This window comes from Cherax quadricarinatus, chromosome 2, assembly GCF_038502225.1.
Source record: "Cherax quadricarinatus isolate ZL_2023a chromosome 2, ASM3850222v1, whole genome shotgun sequence".
NCBI lineage: Eukaryota > Metazoa > Arthropoda > Malacostraca > Decapoda > Parastacidae > Cherax > Cherax quadricarinatus.
Window position 1 is genome coordinate 55,371,544 of NC_091293.1, and position 26,165 is coordinate 55,397,708.

General features: G+C 44.8%; 1 protein-coding gene across 1 annotated transcript in view; it reads left to right on the forward strand.

Annotated features, from left to right (window-relative positions):
* LOC128685523 (uncharacterized) overlaps positions 1–26,165 on the forward strand; it is a 646,662-nt gene that overhangs the window by 560,142 nt on the left and 60,355 nt on the right. The window contains exon 5 of the mRNA XM_070088321.1: positions 676–898. Within this exon, the coding sequence (XP_069944422.1) occupies positions 676–898 (223 nt within the window). The remainder of the gene's footprint in view (positions 1–675; positions 899–26,165) is intronic.

Here is a 26,165-nt window from a genome sequence, read left to right on the forward strand (position 1 = left end):
CATATGAATGGGGAAGCACTTAACCCGGAAGGGTCATGTGGCGTCTGGGGGGATGGGAGGCAATCAGGGTTGCTCAAATAAAAGCCAGAACAGCTCCACTTCCTTGGATGAAGAGCCCTGGAAGAGCTAACAATTAATGAAGTAAAGAAACATGGTCAATAGAGAATTCAATTACGGTTAAAAAAAATATTTTTAATATGTTTATATAGATTATTTGTAATTTCTATTACTATTATTTCTATTATTTCTATTTCTATTTGTAATTTCTATTACTCAGCCTTTACTCACCTCTTATTGTCCTTTTATTCACTGTTTACCTCTCGTTCACCATTTTCTTGTCTAGTGAGTCTTAAATACCTACTCATGGCACAACAAATGTAATATGCTGCACGTACATTCACAATTTACTCACCATATATTCCAAACATAAATACTCACATCGTTCTGCTCACCTGTTTGTTTATGACTGAGTAATTCAACAACTGTTTACTCACGACTCTTATCTCAGATCCACATCCAGACTACTCATCAATGTACGTATTTACTTACTCACATATTCATACACTTACTCTTCGTCTCTTACTCACAGATCCATGTCTTGACCGACTTACTCACCTACTAACGTAATCACTTACTCACGTACTCATTTACGTACTCACTGCTGGTCTCTTACAGGTACATGTGCCTCCAGCCTGCCAGATCAGCGTGCCTCACATCGACCAGACGCCCATACACAGGTGCACTCGCCTTGCCCACGCCCACGCCCGCCACCGCTTGCGGCTGGCCTCGGACTCCTTGGATCACTCCACATACTGCCAACCGCAGCCTGCGGTCGACACCTCCCGCAAGGTTCGCAGCGCCGAGAACCTGCGACAGAATCGGCTTATCACTGCTGCTTGTAAGTGAGGGACTTAATTAAAACTGCATGCGGCCTGGGGTGCCGGGGCCCCAGGGGACCTGAGTGGTAGGCGACAGGCTGTGGTCCGTGGGCGGCGGGGGTCTTGAATGACTCGGGACATGGGTCAGTAGGTCAGTCGGTAGGTCAGCCGGTAGGTCAGTCGGTAGGTCAGTCGGCAGGTGAGTCGGTAGGTCGCAGTGCACAAGGGTTAAGTTTTGTTCCAACATTCGTCATTAAACGAGTTATCTTTACCCTCGGATAAAATAAATAATGCTAAAAAAAAAACTTTATGAAAGCAAATGACTTGATAAAGTTCTGCACAGAACGAAACGTTGTGGCAATAAAAGCTTATTTTTGTACCTCTGTCATTTCTTCACTATGTGCACTAATAACTCATTAGGTAACTGTTAGGGCAACAATACTTCAGAGGTCCTTTCCCTCTCTAACATATATTCCAGTACGAAGGTACACTAGAAAGCCTACTGGCCCTTACTAGGCAGGTTTAACTCACGCCTACCCGTAACCGTTAATGTACCCTTACAGTCTATATTTAAAGCTATCCGAAGTTCTTGCCTCAGCGACGTTGCCTGAGAGTTTGTTCCACTCCAGTTTCCCAACTGAAATCCATTGTTGCAGTCATGTATTGGTTAGATACTATTTTCAACACGCTAATTATATACCCGTTTCTCATTGGACACGTTAATCATATCTCCCTTAGGTCTACACCTTCCCAATGGAATGATAGAGGCTTTTGTTTAATAAATGTATGAAGGAGAGGAAAGAACCTAGAGATTCGTAGAGATCATGCATAGTTTGTTTGTATAAATGAAAAGGGGAGAAAAGGAAGTGTAAAACATTATAGGGGAATAAGCCTGTTGAGTATACCTGGTAAGGTATACTCAGATAAAGATTTAAGAGTAAGATGGAGAGCAGGATCGCAGATGAACTAAAAGGTTTTAGGGAAGGTAGGGGGTGCGTAGGTCAAGTGTTTACAGTGAAGCACATAAATAAACAATATTTAGATAAGGGTAAAGATGTTTTCATTGCATTTATTGATGAGAGGATGGAATGAAATAGAGGGAAGATGGGGTAGGGATCGTCCTAGGAGTGGTTGGAGGGAGGGGGTAAAGGAGGTTTTATGTGCGAGGGGCTTGGACTTCCAGCAGTCGTGAGTGAGCGTGTTAGGAGCGAGTGGAGGCAAATGGTTTTCATGACTTGACGTGCTGTTGGAGTGTGAGTTAAGTAACATTTATGAAGGAATTCAGAGAAGCCGGTTAGCCGAACTCGAATTCTGGAGGTGGTAAGTATATTGCTTGCGTTCCGAAGGAGGGGTGGAGATATGTTGCAGTTTATTTAACTGTAGTGTAGACGCGCCTCTGGCAAGACAGTGATGGAGTGAATGATGATGTAAGTGCTTCTACTTTTTCGGGTCACCCTGCCTCGGTGGGAAACGGCCGATATGTTAATAAAAAAGTAAAATGAAAATTTAAGAGCTACTAATTACAAAATTATGTTACTATACAGACCGAGAGCTAAGAGGTAAAGTTGCCAGCGTGAACCCTGACGCCAGGACACGGACACAGGTCTGCATGTTCTAAGACAGTGTTGAACTCCCCTTCCTAGGGAAGGGGAGGGGAGAGTAAAACAGAGAGCCATAATAGCTTTCTCCCCTTGTCTCTTTCTGTGTATGGGAAATTTTTACGCACTTACCCTCACCCTCACCCTCATCCTCACCCTCACTCTCATTCCTTGCCCTTACACTCAGCGTCGCACTTCCCCCACCCTCACCTTCACGATCACCTTCACGATCACCTTCGCTCTCACCCTCACTTTCACAATTACCTTCACTCTCACCCTCGCCCTTACCTTCACAATCACCTTCACTCTCACCCTAACCTTCACAATCACCTACACCCTCAACCTCGTCTTAACAATTACCTCCACTCTCTCCCTCATCCTTCCCCCCATTATCATCCTCATCCTCACACTTGCCCTCACCTTCATTGTCCCTCTCAACGTAGTCATCACCCTCGTCATCACCCTCGTCATCACCCTAAATCTAGAGTACCACTCCAGATTTACCAGCAGGAAATATTTTCTGACATGCGCCACATTTTACACCCAAAAGAAAGAGACATCGTAGATAATGATCCCTTATCGGAGTCCTTGACGTTACCCTCATTGCCTTACTTCAAGTGGTTATAATTACAACTATAATTTATAAATTGGATGGAGCGGTAAGCCAGCGGAAGGCCTAGATCCGATGACCAAAAGCTCCAGCTGCGGGTTATCATAATAAGACCAGCGTCTAGAAACATTTGTCTTGTTTCCTGACAAACCTTACCTAACCTCTCCCAACTCAGACAGATTTCAACACCTGCGGTGTTGAAATCTGTCTGAGTGAAATCTGTCTGAGTGGTGAAATCAGTCTGAGTGTCTCGCGGTGGATCAGGGCCTGATCAACCAGGCTGTTACCGTAGACAGCACGCAAGCCGGCTTACGAACTACAGCTCTCGTTGGGAGAAAAGAGTTCTACCTAGCTACTTGGACGCGTGAACTCCATCACGACATAATGAATATGCTTCATTCTTGTCCCTGACAGTGAAACAGCTAGCTTTTGTTTCCACTGTATAGCTATCATATAGAATTGGATAGCAGCACACTGCTCATGTAGCCAACTTTATTTAATAAAAACTAATCTCCCAGTTTCCTGGGCCCCCTATTAGAAGTGTCTTAAGTCACTTGCTAACATATAAGTATAACTTGTGAGGATATAACATTGACTAAGTGTAATAGTTCTTAATTTCAAGTCAATTTATAGTAATAAATACTAGAATTATAACCATTGTCATTTAGGGCTAATAAATTGTCCACTGGTATCGTTGGAGGAAGCTGAGTCACACACCTGAAGTATCCCGGATAGTAAACCCAACATCCGCAGTCAGTCCAGGAACAAGCAGTTGAAATCATCCCCACGGAAGACAGTTGAAATCATCCCCAGAGAAGATAGTTGAAATCATCCCCAGGGAAGACAGTTGAAATCATCCCCAGGGAAGACAGTTGAAATCATCCCCAGGGAAGACAGTTGAAATCATCCCGAGGGAAGACAGTTGAAATCATCCCCAGGGAAGACAGTTGAAATCATCCCCAGGGAAGACAGTTGAAATCATCCCCAGGGCAGACAGTTGAAATCATCCCCAGGGAAGACAGTTGAAATCATCCCCAGGGCAGACAGTTGAAATCATCCCCAGGGCAGACAGTTGAAATCATCCCGAGGGCAGACAGCTGAAATCATCCCCAGGGCAGACAGCTGAAATCATCCCGAGGGCAGACAGCTGAAATCACCCCAAGGGTAGACAGTTGAAATCATCCCCAGAGCAGACAATTGAAATCATCCCCAGGGAAGACAGTTGAAATCATCCCCAGGGCAGACAGTTGAAATCATTCTCAGGGCAAACAGCTGAAATCATCCTCAGGGCAGACAGCTGAAATCATCCCGAGGGCAGACAGTTGAAATCATCCCCAGGGCAGACAGCTGAAATCATCCCCAGGGCAGACAGCTGAAATCATCCCAAGGGCAGACAACTGAAATCATCCCCAGGGCAAACAGCTGAAATCATCCCCAAGGCAGACAGTTGAAATCATCCTCAGGGCAGACAACTGAAATCATCCCGAGGGCAGACAGTTGAAATCATCCCCAGGGCAGACAGTTGAAATCATCCTCAGGGCAGACAACTGAAATCATCCCGAGGGCAGACAGTTGAAATCATCCCCAGGGCAGACAGCTGAAATCATCCCCAGGGCAGACAGATGAAATGATCCTCAGGGCAGACAGCTGAAATCATCCTCAGGGCAGACAGTTGAAATCATTTCCAGGGCAGACAGTTGAAATCAGTTCCAGGGACAGGCAGTTAAACTCAGCTTCAGGGGCAGGCAGTTAAAGTCAGCTCCAGGGGCAGGCAGTTGAAATCATCTTCGGGGCAGGCAGTTGAAATCAGCTCCAGGGGCAGGCAATTGAAATAAGCTTCAGGGGCAGGCAGTTGAAATCAGCTCCAGGGGTAGGCAGTTAAACTCAGCTCCAGGAGCAGGCAGTTGAAATCAGCTCTAGAGGCAGACAGTTGAAATCAGCTCCAGGGGCAGGCAGTTGAAATCAGCTCCAGAGGCAGGCAGTTGAAATCAGCTCCAGGGGCAGGCAGTTGAAATCAGCTCCAGGGGCAGGCAGTTGAAATCAGCTCCAGAGGCAGGCAGTTGAAATCAGCTCCAGGGGCAGGCAGTTGAAATCAGCTACAGGGGTAGGCAGTTGAAATCGTGGCTACCCGGAGACTCACATATGTATCCATCTCGTGGCATCAATAGTTACGGAAAACTGTGTTAATGAGAGACAATGACTTAGACACATTCTCTCAGATGTTCTTGAGGGGCAGAATCACTTCTCTCTCGCGTTCAGCCGGGAGAACGCAACAGACGGCCGGTAGAACATCAACAAAAGGACAGCCGGCATGGTAGGGCGGGAACGACCAGGCAGTCTCTAGCGTCAGAAATGTAATCAGTACGTTATTTAACGTCGGAAGACGAGGAAAATCAAACTGTTTAGCTTACCTTGAAGGAAAGAGATCGTAAAGACGGCCGCCAAAGGAAAGAACAGAGTGAGGATAGGGAAGGGACAGTAGGAAAGAGAAAGGGGACAAAGGGGTTATGTTTAAACAGAAAGGAGAGGTGAGGCCACGTTTAAGGGGAGATCAATGAGTGAGGTCGTCATTCAGAAAAAGGGGCGGATGGAGTCGTGATTAAGGGAAGATAAGATGGGTAGGGTCGTATTTAAGGAATTAACGACTGTATGAGATAGATAGGTAAGGCCAGACTGCAAAAAAATATATCAAGGGGAAGGGTAAAGAGGTGAAAAGATTTGAGCAACTGGAAGGTAAAAGGGAAAACAGGCAAAGGGAAGGAAGAAGAAAAGATAGGGTGGGAGGGGAGACGAGAGATACTGGGAGAAAATAATTTGTTTTAGAAGCAGAGGTAGAGAAAAGGTGTGAAAAAAGGATGGGTAGAAAAAAGAGGGAGAAAAAATATGAAAAAAGGAGAGAGAGAGAGCGAGAGAAAATGAATCCTAGACATAGGTACATGTAAGAGTTAAAATTCTGTTGTATAACCTAAAGGGGATATCACCAGATTGTGCGACAGAGACAGAGAGAGAGAGAGAGAGAGAGAGAGAGAGAGAGAGAGAAAGAGAGAGAGAACACATATCCACCACACATCGACACAAAATATTCAACACAACTCTTTCACACACGCAAACTTTTCTCTCTCTCCTCCCCGAGGTATTGAGGAAAGCAATCACCACAGAGTGACACTAGCGGAAAAATTATCTGTTTACGAAGGTGGAGAAGCTTATCATCAAAGTTGGTGAAAGTGTTCTTTTGGGGCGCCGAGGCAGTGATGGATCGTGTTGAGCCCCGTCAAATGATCACCTCTACGCCTCAGTCAGGAGGGGGGAAGACGGAGAAGAAAGAGGGTGGGGGAGTGGGGAAAGGAGAGGAGATGGGTTGGGAGAAGATATTTTTCTTTAATTAATATTATGATGTACATGGATACTTCCAGGAGGTACTGGGGTTAACTTCCACAGGACCGGTGTGAGTACTAACACGGGAGAAGGCAGGAGGTGAAGATTGAGAGCTGAGGAGAGAAAAAAGAGGGAGAGAGTGGTAACATTAAGGGACACGACTGAAGCATATTCATTATGTCCTGATGGAGTTCACGCGTCCAAGTAGCTAGGTAAAACTCTTTTCTCCCGACTAGAGCTGTAGTTCGTAAGCCGGCTTGCGTGCAGTCAACAGTAACAGCCTGGTTTATCAGGCATGATCCACCGCAAGGCCTGGTCGCAGACCGAACCGCGGGGGCAATGACCCCCGAAACCCTCTCCAGGTATACACCAGGGGCTCCCAGTAAACACAGTAGTGTGTTTTATGCTGTGTTCGCTCTCGCTATGATCACATGGTTTTTTTTCGGGATAGTCTCCTGGCCTCAGAGTGAACTGGGAGGTTCCATGTTCACTCTGAGTAATAGGGGTGAAAACTCGGTGCGGCTAACCCGGTCAAGCCCGCCACCATTGCCTCCTCACCAACCTAACATATATTCTACTTTTTTCATTTTTGGCTGAATGAGCCTGACAAAGGTGCTGCTGATCCTTCACACTAATCTTATTTCTTCTTCTACCATATAAATCTATTTTTATACTTGATACTGCCATTGGAATAGAGTTTACCATTGAGTAAGAGCAAGAAGACATTTGTTAGGCAAGTTTAACTTGAAAAACGAGGTAGGCTTATGCTATGAAAAAGAAAGTCTTAAGTCCTCCATAACTGGCCAGTGAATATAGGTAAGCCAAGAAAGAGGTAAGAATTATGCCTGTTCATTGAGTATAAACCACAAGACCAAGTCAAGGTAAGCTTGAAAAAGATGTTATGGTGTGAGATAATCTTAAGCAAAGAAAGAGGTAAATCCTAGATCCTGTAAGAGATAAGATTAATTCATTCACTGGGTTAGAACTACAAAACCTGTGTTGAGTAAAGTAAGTTTGAAAAAGAGGCAATATCAGGGGAGGATGTTTTACTGTCGAAGACGCATTGGAATAAAGAGGTTGAGTATCTGCTTGCTAGAGATGAGGCAGAAATTATTCTTAAAGGAACAAATGCTGGCCACCAGGCTTCTTTTGGGATCGATCAGTTCCTACATCATCGTCATGGTAATCGCACTATTGAAGCAATTAAAGGTGGTAGGAGATGGCCGGAACATAAAAGTTTGGTTCTCGATTGGTATCGGAGTCGTGTTGTGGAGATGTATCTGGGTCTCAAGATGTCCTACGGCTGGGTACTGGTAAATTCAAGAGCATGCATCCCAGTATTTAATTATACGAGCAGAACATGACCTAAATGCATAGGTACTGGAAAACATTAAAACTTATACACACGTAAACACATTTCAGAAACTCCAGAATATTATATACCTTGTTACGGACACAGTTGAACGCATGATAGTTCAAGCTGAGGAAGACTGGCTCTTTTTGGGATATTTATAATATTTATGAGTTAGATTGCTTATATAATTTTATTTTTATTATTTTTTTATAATAATAAGCTACTGGAAGACCGTCAGCAGCGGAATCCTTCACCTCATATAGTCAATAATCATGGCGGCCGAAGAGCTCAAAGACAGTTATTTAGAGATTTATGGAAGTTGTACAATAAGGGTCGTTGTAAGTGTGCGAAAGTTATATTGGATGGAATGTGGGAATCCTTTGGTGTCGGCAGTGTACGTGGGGTTGCTGATCAGCTGCTTCAAGAGTTCTGGTTGGAGTTGTTTCCTCAACCATCACAGCAGATGTGATGAATGGTTTGAAAAACCGACAGGAATAAAGATTCCCATATGTTGCAAATGTGTCTCAATCTTCATCACAGCAGAATTATAGACATATAAGAAGTTAGTTTATGGGAGGCGTTGACACCTTGGACTTCCCATTGAGAATGTTGTAGTAAATTGAGCGATAAAGGATTCCAGTGAGATGTCACCTCCAGGTTTGGGAAGGTGAAAGTTAATAAGATGAAAAAGTATGCGAAGGTTTGTGGGCAGTCATATAAAATATGTGGCTATATGAAAGTTATTTACAAAAGCAACTGAGGATAGCACGTACAGAGCAACTTTTCAAAATAGAAAATCCAAAGATCTCTAGTGGATATAGACCGATTACAGTATCTAGTATTATTAAAAAGGTGTTCCATAAAATGTTGGCATCACGATGTTTAAAGTGGACACCGCTTTACCCCGCTCACAGCTGTCCTGCTTATTGATGGGTCGGTACAAAATGTTCAGCTCCTTGAAGCAATTATTGCTGAAAATAAAATGGCTCTTAAGCCCTTGTCTGCACAGTTTCTTGATGTTCAAAACGTGTACAGCACTGTAAAGCATTCTTCAGTTGTTAAAGTGTTAAGCAGTCACCGCACTCCCCATGTTAAGCAGTCACCGTACTCCCCATGTTAAGCAGTCACCGCACTCCCCATGTTAAGCAGTCACCGTACTCCCCATGTTAAGCAGTCACCGCACTCCCCATGTTAAGCAGTCACCGCACTCCCCATGTTAAGCAGCCACCGCACTCCTCATGTTAAGCAGTCACCGCACTCCTCATGTTAAGCAGCCACCGCACTCCCCATGTTAAGCAGTCACCGCACTCCCCATGTTAAGCAGTCACCGCACTCCCCATGTTAAGCAGCCACCGCACTCCTCATGTTAAGCAGTCACCGCACTCCTCATGTTAAGCAGCCACCGCACTCCCCATGTTAAGCAGTCACCGCACTCCCCATGTTAAGCAGTCACCGCACTCCCCATGTTAAGCAGCCACCGCACTCCTCATGTTAAGCAGTCACCGCACTCCTCATGTTAAGCAGCCACCGCACTCCCCATGTTAAGCAGCCACCGCACTCCCCATGTTAAGCAGTCACCGCACTCCCCATGTTAAGCAGTCACCGCACTCCTCATGTTAAGCAGTCACCGCACTCCCCATGTTAAGCAGCCACCGCACTCCCCATGTTAAGCAGTCACCGCACTCCCCATGTTAAGCAGTCACCGTACTCCCCATGTTAAGCAGTCACCGCACTCCCCATGTTAAGCAGTCACCGCACTCCCCATGTTAAGCAGCCACCGCACTCCTCATGTTAAGCAGCCACCGCACTCCCCATGTTAAGCAGCCACCGTACTCCCCATGTTAAGCAGTCACCGTACTCCCCATGTTAAGCAGCCACCGCACTCCTCATGTTAAGCAGCCACCGCACTCCCCATGTTAAGCAGTCACCGCACTCCCCATGTTAAGCAGTCACCGCACTCCCCATGTTAAGCAGCCACCGCACTCCTCATGTTAAGCAGCCACCGCACTCCCCATGTTAAGCAGTCACCGCACTCCCCATGTTAAGCAGTCACCGCACTCCCCATGTTAAGCAGCCACCGCACTCCTCATGTTAAGCAGTCACCGCACTCCTCATGTTAAGCAGCCACCGCACTCCCCATGTTAAGCAGCCACCGCACTCCCCATGTTAAGCAGTCACCGCACTCCCCATGTTAAGCAGTCACCGCATTCCCCATGTTAAGCAGCCACCGCACTCCTCATGTTAAGCAGTCACCGCACTCCCCATGTTAAGCAGCCACCGCACTCCCCATGTTAAGCAGTCACCGCACTCCCCATGTTAAGCAGTCACCGTACTCCCCATGTTAAGCAGTCACCGCACTCCCCATGTTAAGCAGTCACCGCACTCCCCATGTTAAGCAGCCACCGCACTCCTCATGTTAAGCAGCCACCGCACTCCCCATGTTAAGCAGCCACCGTACTCCCCATGTTAAGCAGTCACCGTACTCCCCATGTTAAGCAGCCACCGCACTCCTCATGTTAAGCAGCCACCGCACTCCTCATGTTAAGCAGCCACCGCACTCCCCATGTTAAGCAGCCACCGTACTCCCCATGTTAAGCAGCCACCGTACTCCCCATGTTAAGCAGTCACCGCACTCCCCATGTTAAGCAGCCACCGTACTCCCCATGTTAAGCAGTCACCGTACTCCCCATGTTAAGCAGCCACCGTACTCCCCATGTTAAGCAGCCACCGCACTCCCCATGTTAAGCAGCCACCGTACTCCCCATGTTAAGCAGTCACCGCACTCCCCATGTTAAGCAGTCACCGTACTCCCCATGTTAAGCAGTCACCGCACTCCCCATGTTAAGCAGTCACCGTACTCCCCATGTTAAGCAGTCACCGTACTCCCCATGTTAAGCAGTCACCGCACTCCCCATGTTAAGCAGTCACCGCACTCCCCATGTTAAGCAGTCACCGCACTCCTCATGTTAAGCAGTCACCGTACTCCCCATGTTAAGCAGTCACCGCACTCCCCATGTTAAGCAGTCACCGCACTCCCCATGTTAAGCAGTCACCGTACTCCCCATGTTAAGCAGCCACCGTACTCCCCATGTTAAGCAGTCACCGCACTCCCCATGTTAAGCAGTCACCGCACTCCCCATGTTAAGCAGCCACCGCACTCCTCATGTTAAGCAGCCACCGTACTCCCCATGTTAAGCAGTCACCGCACTCCCCATGTTAAGCAGTCACCGCACTCCCCATGTTAAGCAGTCACCGTACTCCCCATGTTAAGCAGTCACCGTACTCCCCATGTTAAGCAGTCACCGCACTCCCCATGTTAAGCAGTCACCGCACTCCCCATGTTAAGCAGTCACCGCACTCCCCATGTTAAGCAGTCACCGTACTCCCCATGTTAAGCAGTCACCGCACTCCCCATGTTAAGCAGTCACCGCACTCCCCATGTTAAGCAGTCACCGCACTCCCCATGTTAAGCAGTCACCGCACTCCCCATGTTAAGCAGCCACCGCACTCCCCATGTTAAGCAGTCACCGTACTCCCCATGTTAAGCAGTCACCGCACTCCCCATGTTAAGCAGCCACCGTACTCCCCATGTTAAGCAGCCACCGCACTCCCCATGTTAAGCAGTCACCGCACTCCCCATGTTAAGCAGTCACCGCACTCCCCATGTTAAGCAGCCACCGCACTCCCCATGTTAAGCAGTCACCGCACTCCCCAAGTTAAGCAGTCACCGCACTCCCCATGTTAAGCAGCCACCGCACTCCCCATGTTAAGCAGCCACCGCACTCCCCATGTTAAGCAGTCACCGCACTCCCCATGTTAAGCAGCCACCGCACTCCCCGTGTTAAGCAGTCACCGCACTCCCCATGTTAAGCAGTCACCGTACTCCCCATGTTAAGCAGTCACCGTACTCCCCATGGTAAGCAGTCACCGTACTCCCCATGTTAAGCAGTCACCGCACTCCCCATGTTAAGCAGTCACCGCACTCCCCATGTTAAGCAGTCACCGTACTCCCCATGTTAAGCAGTCACCGTACTCCCCATGTTAAGCAGTCACCGTACTCCCCATGTTAAGCAGTCACCGTACTCCCCATGTTAAGCAGTCACCGTACTCCCCATGGTAAGCAGTCACCGTACTCCCCATGTTAAGCAGTCACCGCACTCCCCATGTTAAGCAGTCACCGCACTCCCCATGTTAAGCAGTCACCGTACTCCCCATGTTAAGCAGTCACCGTACTCCCCATGTTAAGCAGTCACCGTACTCCCCATGTTAAGCAGTCACCGTACTCCCCATGTTAAGCAGTCACCGCACTCCCCATGTTAAGCAGTCACCGCACTCCCCATGTTAAGCAGTCACCGTACTCCCCATGTTAAGCAGTCACCGCACTCCCCATGTTAAGCAGTCACCGCACTCCCCATGTTAAGCAGTCACCGTACTCCCCATGTTAAGCAGTCACCACACTCCCCATGTTAAGCAGTCACCGCACTCCCCATGTTAAGCAGTCACCGTACTCCCCATGTTAAGCAGTCACCGTACTCCCCATGTTAAGCAGTCACCACACTCCCCATGTTAAGCAGTCACCGCACTCCCCATGTTAAGCAGTCACCGTACTCCCCATGTTAAGCAGTCACCGTACTCCCCATGTTAAGCAGTCACCGCACTCCCCATGTTAAGCAGTCACCGCACTCCCCATGTTAAGCAGTCACCGCACTCCCCATGTTAAGCAGTCACCGCACTCCTCATGTTAAGCAGTCACCGCACTCCCCATGTTAAGCAGTCACCGTACTCCCCATGTTAAGCAGTCACCGTACTCCCCATGTTAAGCAGTCACCGTACTCCCCATGTTAAGCAGTCACCGTACTCCCCATGTTAAGCAGTCACCGTACTCCCCATGTTAAGCAGTCACCGTACACCCCATGTTAAGCAGTCACCGCACTCCCCATGTTAAGCAGTCACCGTACTCCCCATGTTAAGCAGTCACCGCACTCCCCATGTTAAGCAGTCACCGTACTCCCCATGTTAAGCAGTCACCGCACTCCCCATGTTAAGCAGTCACCGCACTCCCCATGTTAAGCAGTCACCGTACTCCCCATGTTAAGCAGTCACCGCACTCCCCATGTTAAGCAGTCACCGCACTCCCCATGTTAAGCAGTCACCGCACTCCTCATATCGTCATGGGTTATATTATGTCAACATATGACAGTTAAGTTAGAAAAATCAAGATATGAGGTAAGGTATGAAACAGGGTGACCCTCTCTCCTGTATATTATTCAACATGGTGATAAATGAAGCTCTTATGGTCAAACACGATCATTATGGAAAGGCGCTATGTGGTTTTGTTAGCGGCGACCGACAAGGGGCTACATGCTTAGCCGGATAATTTTGTGAAAGATCTTGAGGTAAGTCCATAAAAGAGTGTTACACTAAAGTTTAGGACAGTTCCTAAAGACAGCATCTCACCAGCAAAATTCTGATGTACTGTATTAACATTCTGATATATTGTATCAGTATTCTGATGTACTGTATCAACATACAGTACATCAGAATTTTGCTGGTGAGATGTTACCCAAGCCGCTGAAACTCACCAGAATATATAAATATCTCCGGGTGCATTTTGGGCGACAACTTAGGCGACTCAAGAAAGAATCCTTTCAAGAGGACAAGAAGATTCTGAGTTGTACGTTAAGGACAGCTTGTCGCTCCTGACAAGATAAACCTGGTTGTAATAATTACCAGGAGAGGAGTCATGTGCCTTGAGACATAAACCCTCCTCAGAAAAGCCTTAAATATTAGTGTGGCAAACATAAGGGTATATGTGTGTTTCAAGACATGGAAGGACAGGTGACAGAGTCTAGGTATCATGCCAGGTGGGAGGCTGTAGACACTAACCTTCCTGTTTATATGGTGAAGTGGAACAGTTCATCCGTCCTGTTATGTCAAATACGCAGTCACCAATTTCCATCTTCGGGCAAAATAATAAAAAAAAGATTAGGTAGTCTTAATCCAAGAAAAACACAAGTCTTAGACTATGTAAGAGATAATTTTCAGACATTCATTCATGGGAAAAGATACAGTTTTATGTCAAGAAAATGGAAAATCCTAGGTCCTATACTTAATTTTAGAAGCTTGAAGAAAGTGTTAAGTGTAATATATAAGTAATAGAGAAAGAGGTACACTTATGAGAAGAGAAAATAATAAGACAGTCAAAGGTAAGACATGATCAAAAAAAACATACATATATTATTCTTTTTTACAGGTTTTATTAATACATGGATGAAAAGATATTATTCTCACAGCAAGGTAGGTATTCTCACAGCAAGGTAGATATTCTCACAGCAAGATAGGTATTCTCACAGCAAGGTAGGTATTCTCACAGCAAGGTAGATATTCTCACAGCAAGATAGGTATTCTCACAGCAAGGTAGGTATTCTCACAGCAAGGTAGATATTCTCACAGCAAGATAGGTATTCTCACAGCAAGGTAGATATTCTCACAGCAAGATAGGTATTCTCACAGCAAGGTAGGTATTCTCACAGCAAGGTAGATATTCTCACAGCAAGGTAGGTATTCTCACAGCAAGGTATGTATTCTCACAGCATGGTAGGTATTCTCACAGCAAGGTAGGTATTCTCACAGCAAGGTAGATATTCTCACAGCAAGGTAGGTATTCTCACAGCAAGGTAGATATTCTCACAGCAAGGTAGTTATTCTCACAGCAAGGTAGATATTCTCACAGCAAGGTAGATATTCTCACAGCAAGGTAGATATTCTCACAGCAAGGTAGATATTCTCACAGCTAGGTAGATATTCTCACAGCAAGGTAGATATTCTCACAGCAAGGTAGATATTCTCACAGCAAGGTAGACATTCTCACAGCAAGGTAGGTATGCTCACAGCAAGGTAGATATTCTCACAGCAAGGTAGGTATTCTCACAGCAAGGTAGGTATTCTCACAGCAAGGTAGGTATTCTCACAGCAAGGTAGGTATTCTCACAGCAAGGTAGGTATTCTCACAGCAAGGTAGGTATTCTCACAGCAAGGTAGGTATTCTCACAGCAAGGTAGATATTCTCACAGCAAGGTAGATATTCTCACAGCAAGGTAGGTATTCTCACAGCAAGGTAGATATTCTCACAGCATGGTAGGTATTCTCACCGCAAGTTAGACATTCTCACAGCAAGGCAGGTATTCTCACAGCATGGTAGGTATTCTCACAGCATGGTAGGTATTCTCAGAGCAAGGTAGGTATTCTCAAGGCATGGTAGGTATTCTCACAGCATGGTAGGTATTCTCACAGCAAGGTAGGTATTCTCACAGCATGGTAGGTATTCTCACAGCATGGTAGGTATTCTCAAAGCAAGGTAGGTATTCTCACAGCATGGTAGGTATTCTCACAGTATGGTAGGTATTCTCACAGCAAGGTAGGTATTCTCACAGCATGGTAGGTATTCTCACAGCATGGTAGGTATTCTCACAGCATGGTAGGTATTCTCACAGCATGGAAGGTATTCTCACAGCATGGTAGGTATTCTCACCGCAAGTTAGACATTCTCACAGCAAGGCAGGTATTCTCACAGCATGGTAGGTATTCTCACAGCATGGTAGGTATTCTCACAGCATGGTAGGTATTCTCACAGCATGGTAGGTATTCTCACAGCATGGTAGGTATTCTCACCGCAAGTTAGACATTCTCACAGCAAGGCAGGTATTCTCACAGCATGGTAGGTATTCTCACAGCATGGTAGGTATTCTCACAGCATGGTAGGTATTCTCACAGCATGGTAGGTATTCTCACAGCATGGTAGGTATTCTCACCGCAAGTTAGACATTCTCACAGCAAGGCAGGTATTCTCACAGCATGGTAGGTATTCTCACAGCAAGGTAGGTATTCTCACAGCATGGTAGGTATTCTCACAGCATGGTAGGTATTCTCACAGCAAGGTAGGTATTCTCACAGCAAGGCAGGTATTCTCACAGCAAGGTAGGTATTCTCACAGCATGGTAGGTATTCTCACAGCAACGTAGGTATTCTCACAGCAAGGTAGGTATTCTCACAGCAAGGTAGATATTCTCACAGCAAGGTAGATATTCTCACAGCAAGGCAGGTATTCTCACAGCAAGGTAGGTATTCTCACAGCAAGATAGGTATTCTCACAGCAAGGTAGATATTCTCACCGCAAGGAAGATATTCTCACAGCAAGGTAGATATTCTCACAGCAAGGTAGGTATTCTCACAGCAAGGTAGATATTCTCACAGCAAGGTAGATATTCTCACAGCAAGGTAGATATTCTCACAGCAAGGTAGATATTCTCACAGCAAGGTAGATATTGTCACAGTAAGGTAGGTATTCTCACAGCAAGGTAGGTATTCTCACAGCAAGGTAGATATTCTCACAGCAAGGTAGGTATTCTCACAGCAAGGTAGATATTCTCACAGCACGGTAGGTATTCTCACAGCAAGGTAGATATTCTCACAGCAAGGCAGGTATTCTCACAGCAAGGTAGGTATTCTCACAGCAAGATAGGTATTCTCACATCAAGGTAGATATTCTCACCGCAAGGAAGATATTCTCACAGCAAGGTAGATATTCTCACAGCAAGGTAGGTATTCTCACAGAATGGTAGGTATTCTCACAGTATGGTAGGTATTCTCACACCATGGTAGGTATTCTCACAGCATGGTAGGTATTCTCACAGCATGGTAGGTATTCTCACAGCATGGTAGGTATTCTCACAGCATGGTAGGTATTCTCACAGCATGGTAGGTATTCACACAGCATGGTAGGTATTCTCACAGCAAGGTAGATATTCTCACAGCAACGTAGGTATTCTCACAGCAAGGTAGGTATTCTCACAGCAAGGTAGATATTCTCACAGCAAGGTAGATATTCTCACAGCAAGGCAGGTATTCTCACAGCATGGTAGGCATTCTCACAGCAAGGTAGGTATTCTCACAGCAAGGTAGATATTCTCACAGCAAGGTAGGTATTCTCACAACATGGTAGGTATTCTCACAGCAAGGTAGGTATTCTCACAGCAAGGTAGATATTCTCACAGCAAGGTAGGTATTCTCCCAGCAAGGTAGGTATTCTCACAGCAAGGTAGATATTCTCACAGCAAGGAAGATATTCTCACAGCAAGGTAGGTATTCTCACAGCATGGTAGGTATTCTCACAGCAAGGTAGGTATTCTCACAGCATGGTAGATATTCTCACAGCAAGGTAGGTATTCTCATAGCAAGGTAGATATTCTCACAGCAAGGTAGGTATTCTCACAGCAAGGTAGATATTCTCACAGCAAGGTAGATATTCTCACAGCAAGGTAGATATTATCACAGCAAGGTAGGTATTCTCACAGCAAGGTAGGTATTCTCACAGCAAGGTAGATATTCTCACAGCAAGGTAGGTATTCTCACAGCAAGGTAGATATTCTCACAGCAAGGTAGATATTCTCACAGCAAGGTAGGTATTCTCACAGCAAGGTAGATATTCTCACAGCAAGGTAGGTATTCTCACAGCAAGGTAGATATTGTCACAGCAAGGTAGGTATTCTCATAGCAAGGTAGATGTTCTCACAGCAAGGTAGATATTCTCACAGCAAGGTAGGTATTCTCTCAGCAAGGTAGATATTCTCACAGCAAAGTAGATATTCTCACAGCAAGGTAGATATTGTCACAGTAAGGTAGATATTCTCACAGCAAGGAAGATATTCTCACAGCAAGGTAGGTATTCTCACAGCAAGGTAGATATTCTCACAGCAAGGTAGGTATTCTCACAGCAAGGTAGATATTCTCACAGCAAGGTAGATATTCTCACAGCAAGGTAGATATTCTCACAGCAAGGTAGGTATTCTCACAGCAAGGTAGATATTCTCACAGCAAGGTAGGTATTCTCACAGCAAGGTAGATATTCTCACAGCAAGGTAGATATTCTCACAGCAAGGTAGATATTCTCACAGCAAAGTAGGCATTCTCCCAGCAAGGTAGATATTCTCACAGCAAAGTAGATATTCTCACAGCAAGGTAGATATTGTCACAGTAAGGTAGATATTCTCACAGCAAGGTAGATATTCTCACAGCAAGGTAGGTATTCTCACAGCAAGGTAGATATTCTCACAGCAAGGTAGGTATTCTCACAGCAAGGTAGATATTCTCACAGCAAGGTAGATATTCTCACAGCAAGGTAGGTATTCTCACAGCAAGGTAGATATTCTCACAGCAAGGTAGGTATTCTCACAGCATGGTAGGTATTCTCACAGCAAGGTAGGTATTCTCACAGCAAGGTAGATATTCTCACAGCAAGGTAGGTATTCTCCCAGCAAGGTAGGTATTCTCACAGCAAGGTAGATATTCTCACAGCAAGGTAGATATTCTCACAGCAAGGTAGGTATTCTCACAGCATGGTAGGTATTCTCACAGCAAGGTAGGTATTCTCACAGCAAGGTAGATATTCTCACAGCAAGGTAGGTATTCTCACAGCAAGGTAGGTATTCTCACAGCAAGGTAGATATTCTCACAGCAACGTAGGTATTCTCACAGCAAGGTAGGTATTCTCACAGCAAGGTAGATATTCTCACAGCAAGGTAGATATTCTCACAGCAAGGCAGATATTCTCACAGCAAGGTAGGTATTCTCACAGCATGGTAGGTATTCTCACAGCAAGGTAGGTATTCTCACAGCAAGGTAGATATTCTCACAGCATGGTAGGTATTCACACAGCATGGTAGGTATTCTCACAGCAAGGTAGATATTCTCACAGCAACGTAGGTATTCTCACAGCAAGGTAGGTATTCTCACAGCAAGGTAGATATTCTCACAGCAAGGTAGATATTCTCACAGCAAGGCAGGTATTCTCACAGCATGGTAGGCATTCTCACAGCAAGGTAGGTATTCTCACAGCAAGGTAGATATTCTCACAGCAAGGTAGGTATTCTCACAACATGGTAGGTATTCTCACAGCAAGGTAGGTATTCTCACAGCAAGGTAGATATTCTCACAGCAAGGTAGGTGTTCTCCCAGCAAGGTAGGTATTCTCACAGCAAGGTAGATATTCTCACAGCAAGGAAGATATTCTCACAGCAAGGTAGGTATTCTCACAGCATGGTAGGTATTCTCACAGCAAGGTAGGTATTCTCACAGCATGGTAGATATTCTCACAGCAAGGTAGGTATTCTCATAGCAAGGTAGATATTCTCACAGCAAGGTAGGTATTCTCACAGCAAGGTAGATATTCTCACAGCAAGGTAGATATTCTCACAGCAAGGTAGATATTATCACAGCAAGGTAGGTATTCTCACAGCAAGGTAGGTATTCTCACAGCAAGGTAGATATTCTCACAGCAAGGTAGGTATTCTCACAGCAAGGTAGATATTCTCACAGCAAGGTAGATATTCTCACAGCAAGGTAGGTATTCTCACAGCAAGGTAGATATTCTCACAGCAAGGTAGGTATTCTCACAGCAAGGTAGATATTGTCACAGCAAGGTAGGTATTCTCATAGCAAGGTAGATGTTCTCACAGCAAGGTAGATATTCTCACAGCAAGGTAGGTATTCTCTCAGCAAGGTAGATATTCTCACAGCAAAGTAGATATTCTCACAGCAAGGTAGATATTGTCACAGTAAGGTAGATATTCTCACAGCAAGGAAGATATTCTCACAGCAAGGTAGGTATTCTCACAGCAAGGTAGATATTCTCACAGCAAGGTAGGTATTCTCACAGCAAGGTAGATATTCTCACAGCAAGGTAGATATTCTCACAGCAAGGTAGATATTCTCACAGCAAGGTAGGTATTCTCACAGCAAGGTAGATATTCTCACAGCAAGGTAGATATTCTCACAGCAAGGTAGATATTCTCACAGCAAAGTAGGTATTCTCCCAGCAAGGTAGATATTCTCACAGCAAAGTAGATATTCTCACAGCAAGGTAGATATTGTCACAGTAAGGTAGATATTCTCACAGCAAGGTAGATATTCTCACAGCAAGGTAGGTATTCTCACAGCAAGGTAGATATTCTCACAGCAAGGTAGGTATTCTCACAGCAAGGTAGATATTCTCACAGCAAGGTAGATATTCTCACAGCAAGGTAGGTATTCTCACAGCAAGGTAGATATTCTCACAGCAAGGTAGGTATTCTCACAGCATGGTAGGTATTCTCACAGCAAGGTAGGTATTCTCACAGCAAGGTAGATATTCTCACAGCAAGGTAGGTATTCTCCCAGCAAGGTAGGTATTCTCACAGCATGGTAGATATTCTCACAGCAAGGTAGATATTCTCACAGCAAGGTAGGTATTCTCACAGCATGGTAGGTATTCTCACAGCAAGGTAGGTATTCTCACAGCAAGGTAGATATTCTCACAGCAAGGTAGGTATTCTCATAGCAAGGTAGATATTCTCACAGCAAGGTAGGTATTCTCACAGCAAGGTAGATATTCTCACAGCAAGGTAGATATTCTCACAGCAAGGTAGATATTATCACAGCAAACTAGGTATTCTCACAGCAAGGTAGGTATTCTCACAGCAAGGTAGATATTCTCACAGCAAGGTAGGTATTCTCACAGCAAGGTAGGTATTCTCACAGCAAGGTAGATATTCTCACAGCAAGGTAGATATTCTCACAGCAAGGTAGATATTCTCACAGCAAGGTAGGTATTCTCACAGCAAGGTAGATATTTTCACAGCAAGGTAGGTATTCTCACAGCAAGGTAGATATTGTCACAGCAAGGTAGGTATTTTTTGCTCCTCCTGTCCTCTTCAATACTTTGGAGAAACTGGTCGATCTCTTTCTGACAGACTTAGGGAGCACAAAAATAGTGTTAGGCTTGCCGACACTAACAATGCTCTTTTCTGTCACGTCAGAGATCATAGCCATCCTATTGACTGGTCTTCTGCTAAAACTGTCTTCCCTACTTCCAACTCGAACAGTCGCCGTTTAGTTGAATCCTCTCTTATACACAACTTTCCTTGTATGAACCTTAGCCCTGGCTTCGTCTCTGTAGATGCCTTCCTCTCCCACTACATTGTAAAATGCTCCAAACTTCAGAACACCCGTGACTTAACCTGAATCCTCATTTCTTCTTCTTCTTCTTCTTCTTCTTCTTCTTCTTCTTCTTCTTCTTCTTCTTCTTCTTCTTCTTCTTCTTCTTCTTCTTTTTCTTTTTCTTCTTCCTCTTCCCCTTTCCTCTCTCCTTTTCTCCTCTGGGTGGTCTTTCTCTCTCCTGTCTCGTGTTTCTGTTCCTTCTTCTTTTATTTTATTTCACCACTTCCCCTTTCACGCACCTCGGTGCGCTTGCTCTCCCTCTGTGGGTATCTAGCTCTCTTGCAGTGCTCCCCTTCCTTTGTATTTGACTGGCTCGTCTTCCTTATTTCCCACTTCTACCTCTACCACTACTACTACCTCTTCTTCTTCTACTACAACTACTGATGAAATTAATACACATGTGCAGCGTCTGGTTGTCTTTGGTGTGGACGTTTCGCCATCCAGTGGCTGGCTGGATGGCGAAACGTCTACGGTGGGGATGCCCGGGTGTTGTGCTTGTGTCATTTCATCCTGTCGGTATTATATACAATTCTTGTACTACTACTACTACTACTACTACTACTACCTCCACCTCTTCCTGCCTATATATAGCCGTCCTGCTCCACCTCTGTTAGTGTGACTTTGTCAATGGTCCAAGTCGGACCGAAACGTCGTCGTAAGCTTCTCTCTTTTATGTGCGGGTTATTTGTGTATCGTTCCAGTCACGGCATTGTGCCTTTTTGTTATTTATTTATTTAATTATTTAGGTATTCTCATAGCAAGGTAGATATTCTCACAGCAAGGTAGATATTCTCACAGCAAGGTAGGTATTCTCCCAGCAAGGTAGATATTCTCACAGCAAAGTAGATATTCTCACAGCAAGGTAGATATTGTCACAGTAAGGTAGATATTCTCACAGCAAGGTAGATATTCTCACAGCAAGGTAGGTATTCTCACAGCAAGGTAGATATTCTCACAGCAAGGTAGGTAATCTCACAGCAAGGTAGATATTCTCACAGCAAGGTAGATATTCTCACAGCAAGGTAGATATTCTCACAGCAAGGTAGGTATTCTCACAGCAAGGTAGATATTCTCACAGCAAGGTAGGTATTCTCACAGCAAGGTAGATATTCTCACAGCAAGGTAGATATTCTCACAGCAAGGTAGATATTCTCACAGCAAGGTAGATATTCTCACAGCAAGGTAGATATTCTCACAGCAAGGTAGATATTCTCACAGCAAGGTAGATATTCTCACAGCAAGGTAGATATTCTCACAGCAAAGTAGGTATTCTCCCAGCAAGGTAGATATTCTCACAGCAAGGTAGATATTGTCACAGTAAGGTAGATATTCTCACAGCAAGGTAGATATTCTCACAGCAAGGTAGGTATTCTCACAGCAAGGTAGATATTCTCACAGCAAGGTAGGTATTCTCACAGCAAGGTAGATATTCTCACAGCAAGGTAGATATTCTCACAGCAAGGTAGATATTCTCACAGCAAGGTAGATATTCTCACAGCAAGGTAGATATTCTCACAGCAAGGTAGATATTCTCACAGCAAGGTAGATATTCTCACAGCAAGGTAGATATTCTCACAGCAAGGTAGATATTCTCACAGCAAAGTAGGTATTCTCCCAGCAAGGTAGATATTCTCACAGCAAAGTAGATATTCTCACAGCAAGGTAGATATTGTCACAGTAAGGTAGATATTCTCACAGCAAGGTAGATATTCTCACAGCAAGGTAGGTATTCTCACAGAAAGGTAGATATTCTCACAGCAAGGTAGATATTCTCACAGCAAGGTAGATATTCTCACAGCAAGGTAGATATTCTCACAGCAAGGTAGATATTCTCACAGCAAGGTAGATATTCTCACAGCAAGGTAGATATTCTCACAGCAAAGTAGGTATTCTCCCAGCAAGGTAGATATTCTCACAGCAAGGTAGATATTGTCACAGTAAGGTAGATATTCTCACAGCAAGGTAGATATTCTCACAGCAAGGTAGGTATTCTCACAGCAAGGTAGATATTCTCACAGCAAGGTAGGTATTCTCACAGCAAGGTAGATATTCTCACAGCAAGGTAGATATTCTCACAGCAAGGTAGATATTCTCACAGCAAGGTAGATATTCTCACAGCAAGGTAGATATTCTCACAGCAAGGTAGATATTCTCACAGCAAGGTAGATATTCTCACAGCAAGGTAGATATTCTCACAGCAAGGTAGATATTCTCACAGCAAAGTAGGTATTCTCCCAGCAAGGTAGATATTCTCACAGCAAAGTAGATATTCTCACAGCAAGGTAGATATTGTCACAGTAAGGTAGATATTCTCACAGCAAGGTAGATATTCTCACAGCAAGGTAGGTATTCTCACAGAAAGGTAGATATTCTCACAGCAAGGTAGGTATTCTCACAGCAAGGTAGATATTCTCACAGCAAGGTAGATATTCTCACAGCAAGGTAGATATTCTCACAGCAAGGTAGATATTCTCACAGCAAGGTAGATATTCTCACAGCAAGGTAGATATTGTCACAGCAAGGTAGGTATTCTCACAGCAAGGTAGATATTCTCACAGCAAGGTAGATATTCTCACAGCAAGGTAGATATTCTCACAGCAAAGTAGGTATTCTCCCAGCAAGGTAGATATTCTCACAGCAAAGTAGATATTCTCACAGCAAGGTAGATATTGTCACAGTAAGGTAGATATTCTCACAGCAAGGTAGATATTCTCACAGCAAGGTAGGTATTCTCACAGCAAGGTAGATATTCTCACAGCAAGGTAGGTATTCTCACAGCAAGGTAGATATTCTCACAGCAAGGTAGATATTCTCACAGCAAGGTAGGTATTCTCACAGCAAGGTAGATATTCTCACAGCAAGGTAGGTATTCTCACAGCATGGTAGGTATTCTCACAGCAAGGTAGGTATTCTCACAGCAAGGTAGATATTCTCACAGCAAGGTAGGTATTCTCCCAGCAAGGTAGGTATTCTCACAGCATGGTAGATATTCTCACAGCAAGGTAGATATTCTCACAGCAAGGTAGGTATTCTCACAGCATGGTAGGTATTCTCACAGCAAGGTAGGTATTCTCACAGCAAGGTAGATATTCTCACAGCAAGGTAGGTATTCTCATAGCAAGGTAGATATTCTCACAGCAAGGTAGGTATTCTCACAGCAAGGTAGATATTCTCACAGCAAGGTAGATATTCTCACAGCAAGGTAGATATTATCACAGCAAACTAGGTATTCTCACAGCAAGGTAGGTATTCTCACAGCAAGGTAGATATTCTCACAGCAAGGTAGGTATTCTCACAGCAAGGTAGATATTCTCACAGCAAGGTAGATATTCTCACAGCAAGGTAGATATTCTCACAGCAAGGTAGATATTCTCACAGCAAGGTAGATATTCTCACAGCAAGGTAGATATTGTCACAGCAAGGTAGGTATTCTCACAGCAAGGTAGATATTCTCACAGCAAGGTAGATATTCTCACAGCAAGGTAGATATTCTCACAGCAAAGTAGGTATTCTCCCAGCAAGGTAGATATTCTCACAGCAAAGTAGATATTCTCACAGCAAGGTAGATATTGTCACAGTAAGGTAGATATTCTCACAGCAAGGTAGATATTCTCACAGCAAGGTAGGTATTCTCACAGCAAGGTAGATATTCTCACAGCAAGGTAGGTATTCTCACAGCAAGGTAGATATTCTCACAGCAAGGTAGATATTCTCACAGCAAGGTAGGTATTCTCACAGCAAGGTAGATATTCTCACAGCAAGGTAGGTATTCTCACAGCATGGTAGGTATTCTCACAGCAAGGTAGGTATTCTCACAGCAAGGTAGATATTCTCACAGCAAGGTAGGTATTCTCCCAGCAAGGTAGGTATTCTCACAGCATGGTAGATATTCTCACAGCAAGGTAGATATTCTCACAGCAAGGTAGGTATTCTCACAGCATGGTAGGTATTCTCACAGCAAGGTAGGTATTCTCACAGCAAGGTAGATATTCTCACAGCAAGGTAGGTATTCTCATAGCAAGGTAGATATTCTCACAGCAAGGTAGGTATTCTCACAGCAAGGTAGATATTCTCACAGCAAGGTAGATATTCTCACAGCAAGGTAGATATTATCACAGCAAACTAGGTATTCTCACAGCAAGGTAGGTATTCTCACAGCAAGGTAGATATTCTCACAGCAAGGTAGGTATTCTCACAGCAAGGTAGGTATTCTCACAGCAAGGTAGATATTCTCACAGCAAGGTAGATATTCTCACAGCAAGGTAGATATTCTCACAGCAAGGTAGGTATTCTCACAGCAAGGTAGATATTTTCACAGCAAGGTAGGTATTCTCACAGCAAGGTAGATATTGTCACAGCAAGGTAGGTATTTTTTGCTCCTCCTGTCCTCTTCAATACTTTGGAGAAACTGGTCGATCTCTTTCTGACAGACTTAGGGAGCACAAAAATAGTGTTAGGCTTGCCGACACTAACAATGCTCTTTTCTGTCACGTCAGAGATCATAGCCATCCTATTGACTGGTCTTCTGCTAAAACTGTCTTCCCTACTTCCAACTCGAACAGTCGCCGTTTAGTTGAATCCTCTCTTATACACAACTTTCCTTGTATGAACCTTAGCCCTGGCTTCGTCTCTGTAGATGCCTTCCTCTCCCACTACATTGTAAAATGCTCCAAACTTCAGAACACCCGTGACTTAACCTGAATCCTCATTTCTTCTTCTTCTTCTTCTTCTTCTTCTTCTTCTTCTTCTTCTTCTTCTTCTTCTTCTTCTTCTTCTTCTTCTTCTTCTTCTTTTTCTTTTTCTTCTTCCTCTTCCCCTTTCCTCTCTCCTTTTCTCCTCTGGGTGGTCTTTCTCTCTCCTGTCTCGTGTTTCTGTTCCTTCTTCTTTTATTTTATTTCACCACTTCCCCTTTCACGCACCTCGGTGCGCTTGCTCTCCCTCTGTGGGTATCTAGCTCTCTTGCAGTGCTCCCCTTCCTTTGTATTTGACTGGCTCGTCTTCCTTATTTCCCACTTCTACCTCTACCACTACTACTACCTCTTCTTCTTCTACTACAACTACTGATGAAATTAATACACATGTGCAGCGTCTGGTTGTCTTTGGTGTGGACGTTTCGCCATCCAGTGGCTGGCTGGATGGCGAAACGTCTACGGTGGGGATGCCCGGGTGTTGTGCTTGTGTCATTTCATCCTGTCGGTATTATATACAATTCTTGTACTACTACTACTACTACTACTACTACTACCTCCACCTCTTCCTGCCTATATATAGCCGTCCTGCTCCACCTCTGTTAGTGTGACTTTGTCAATGGTCCAAGT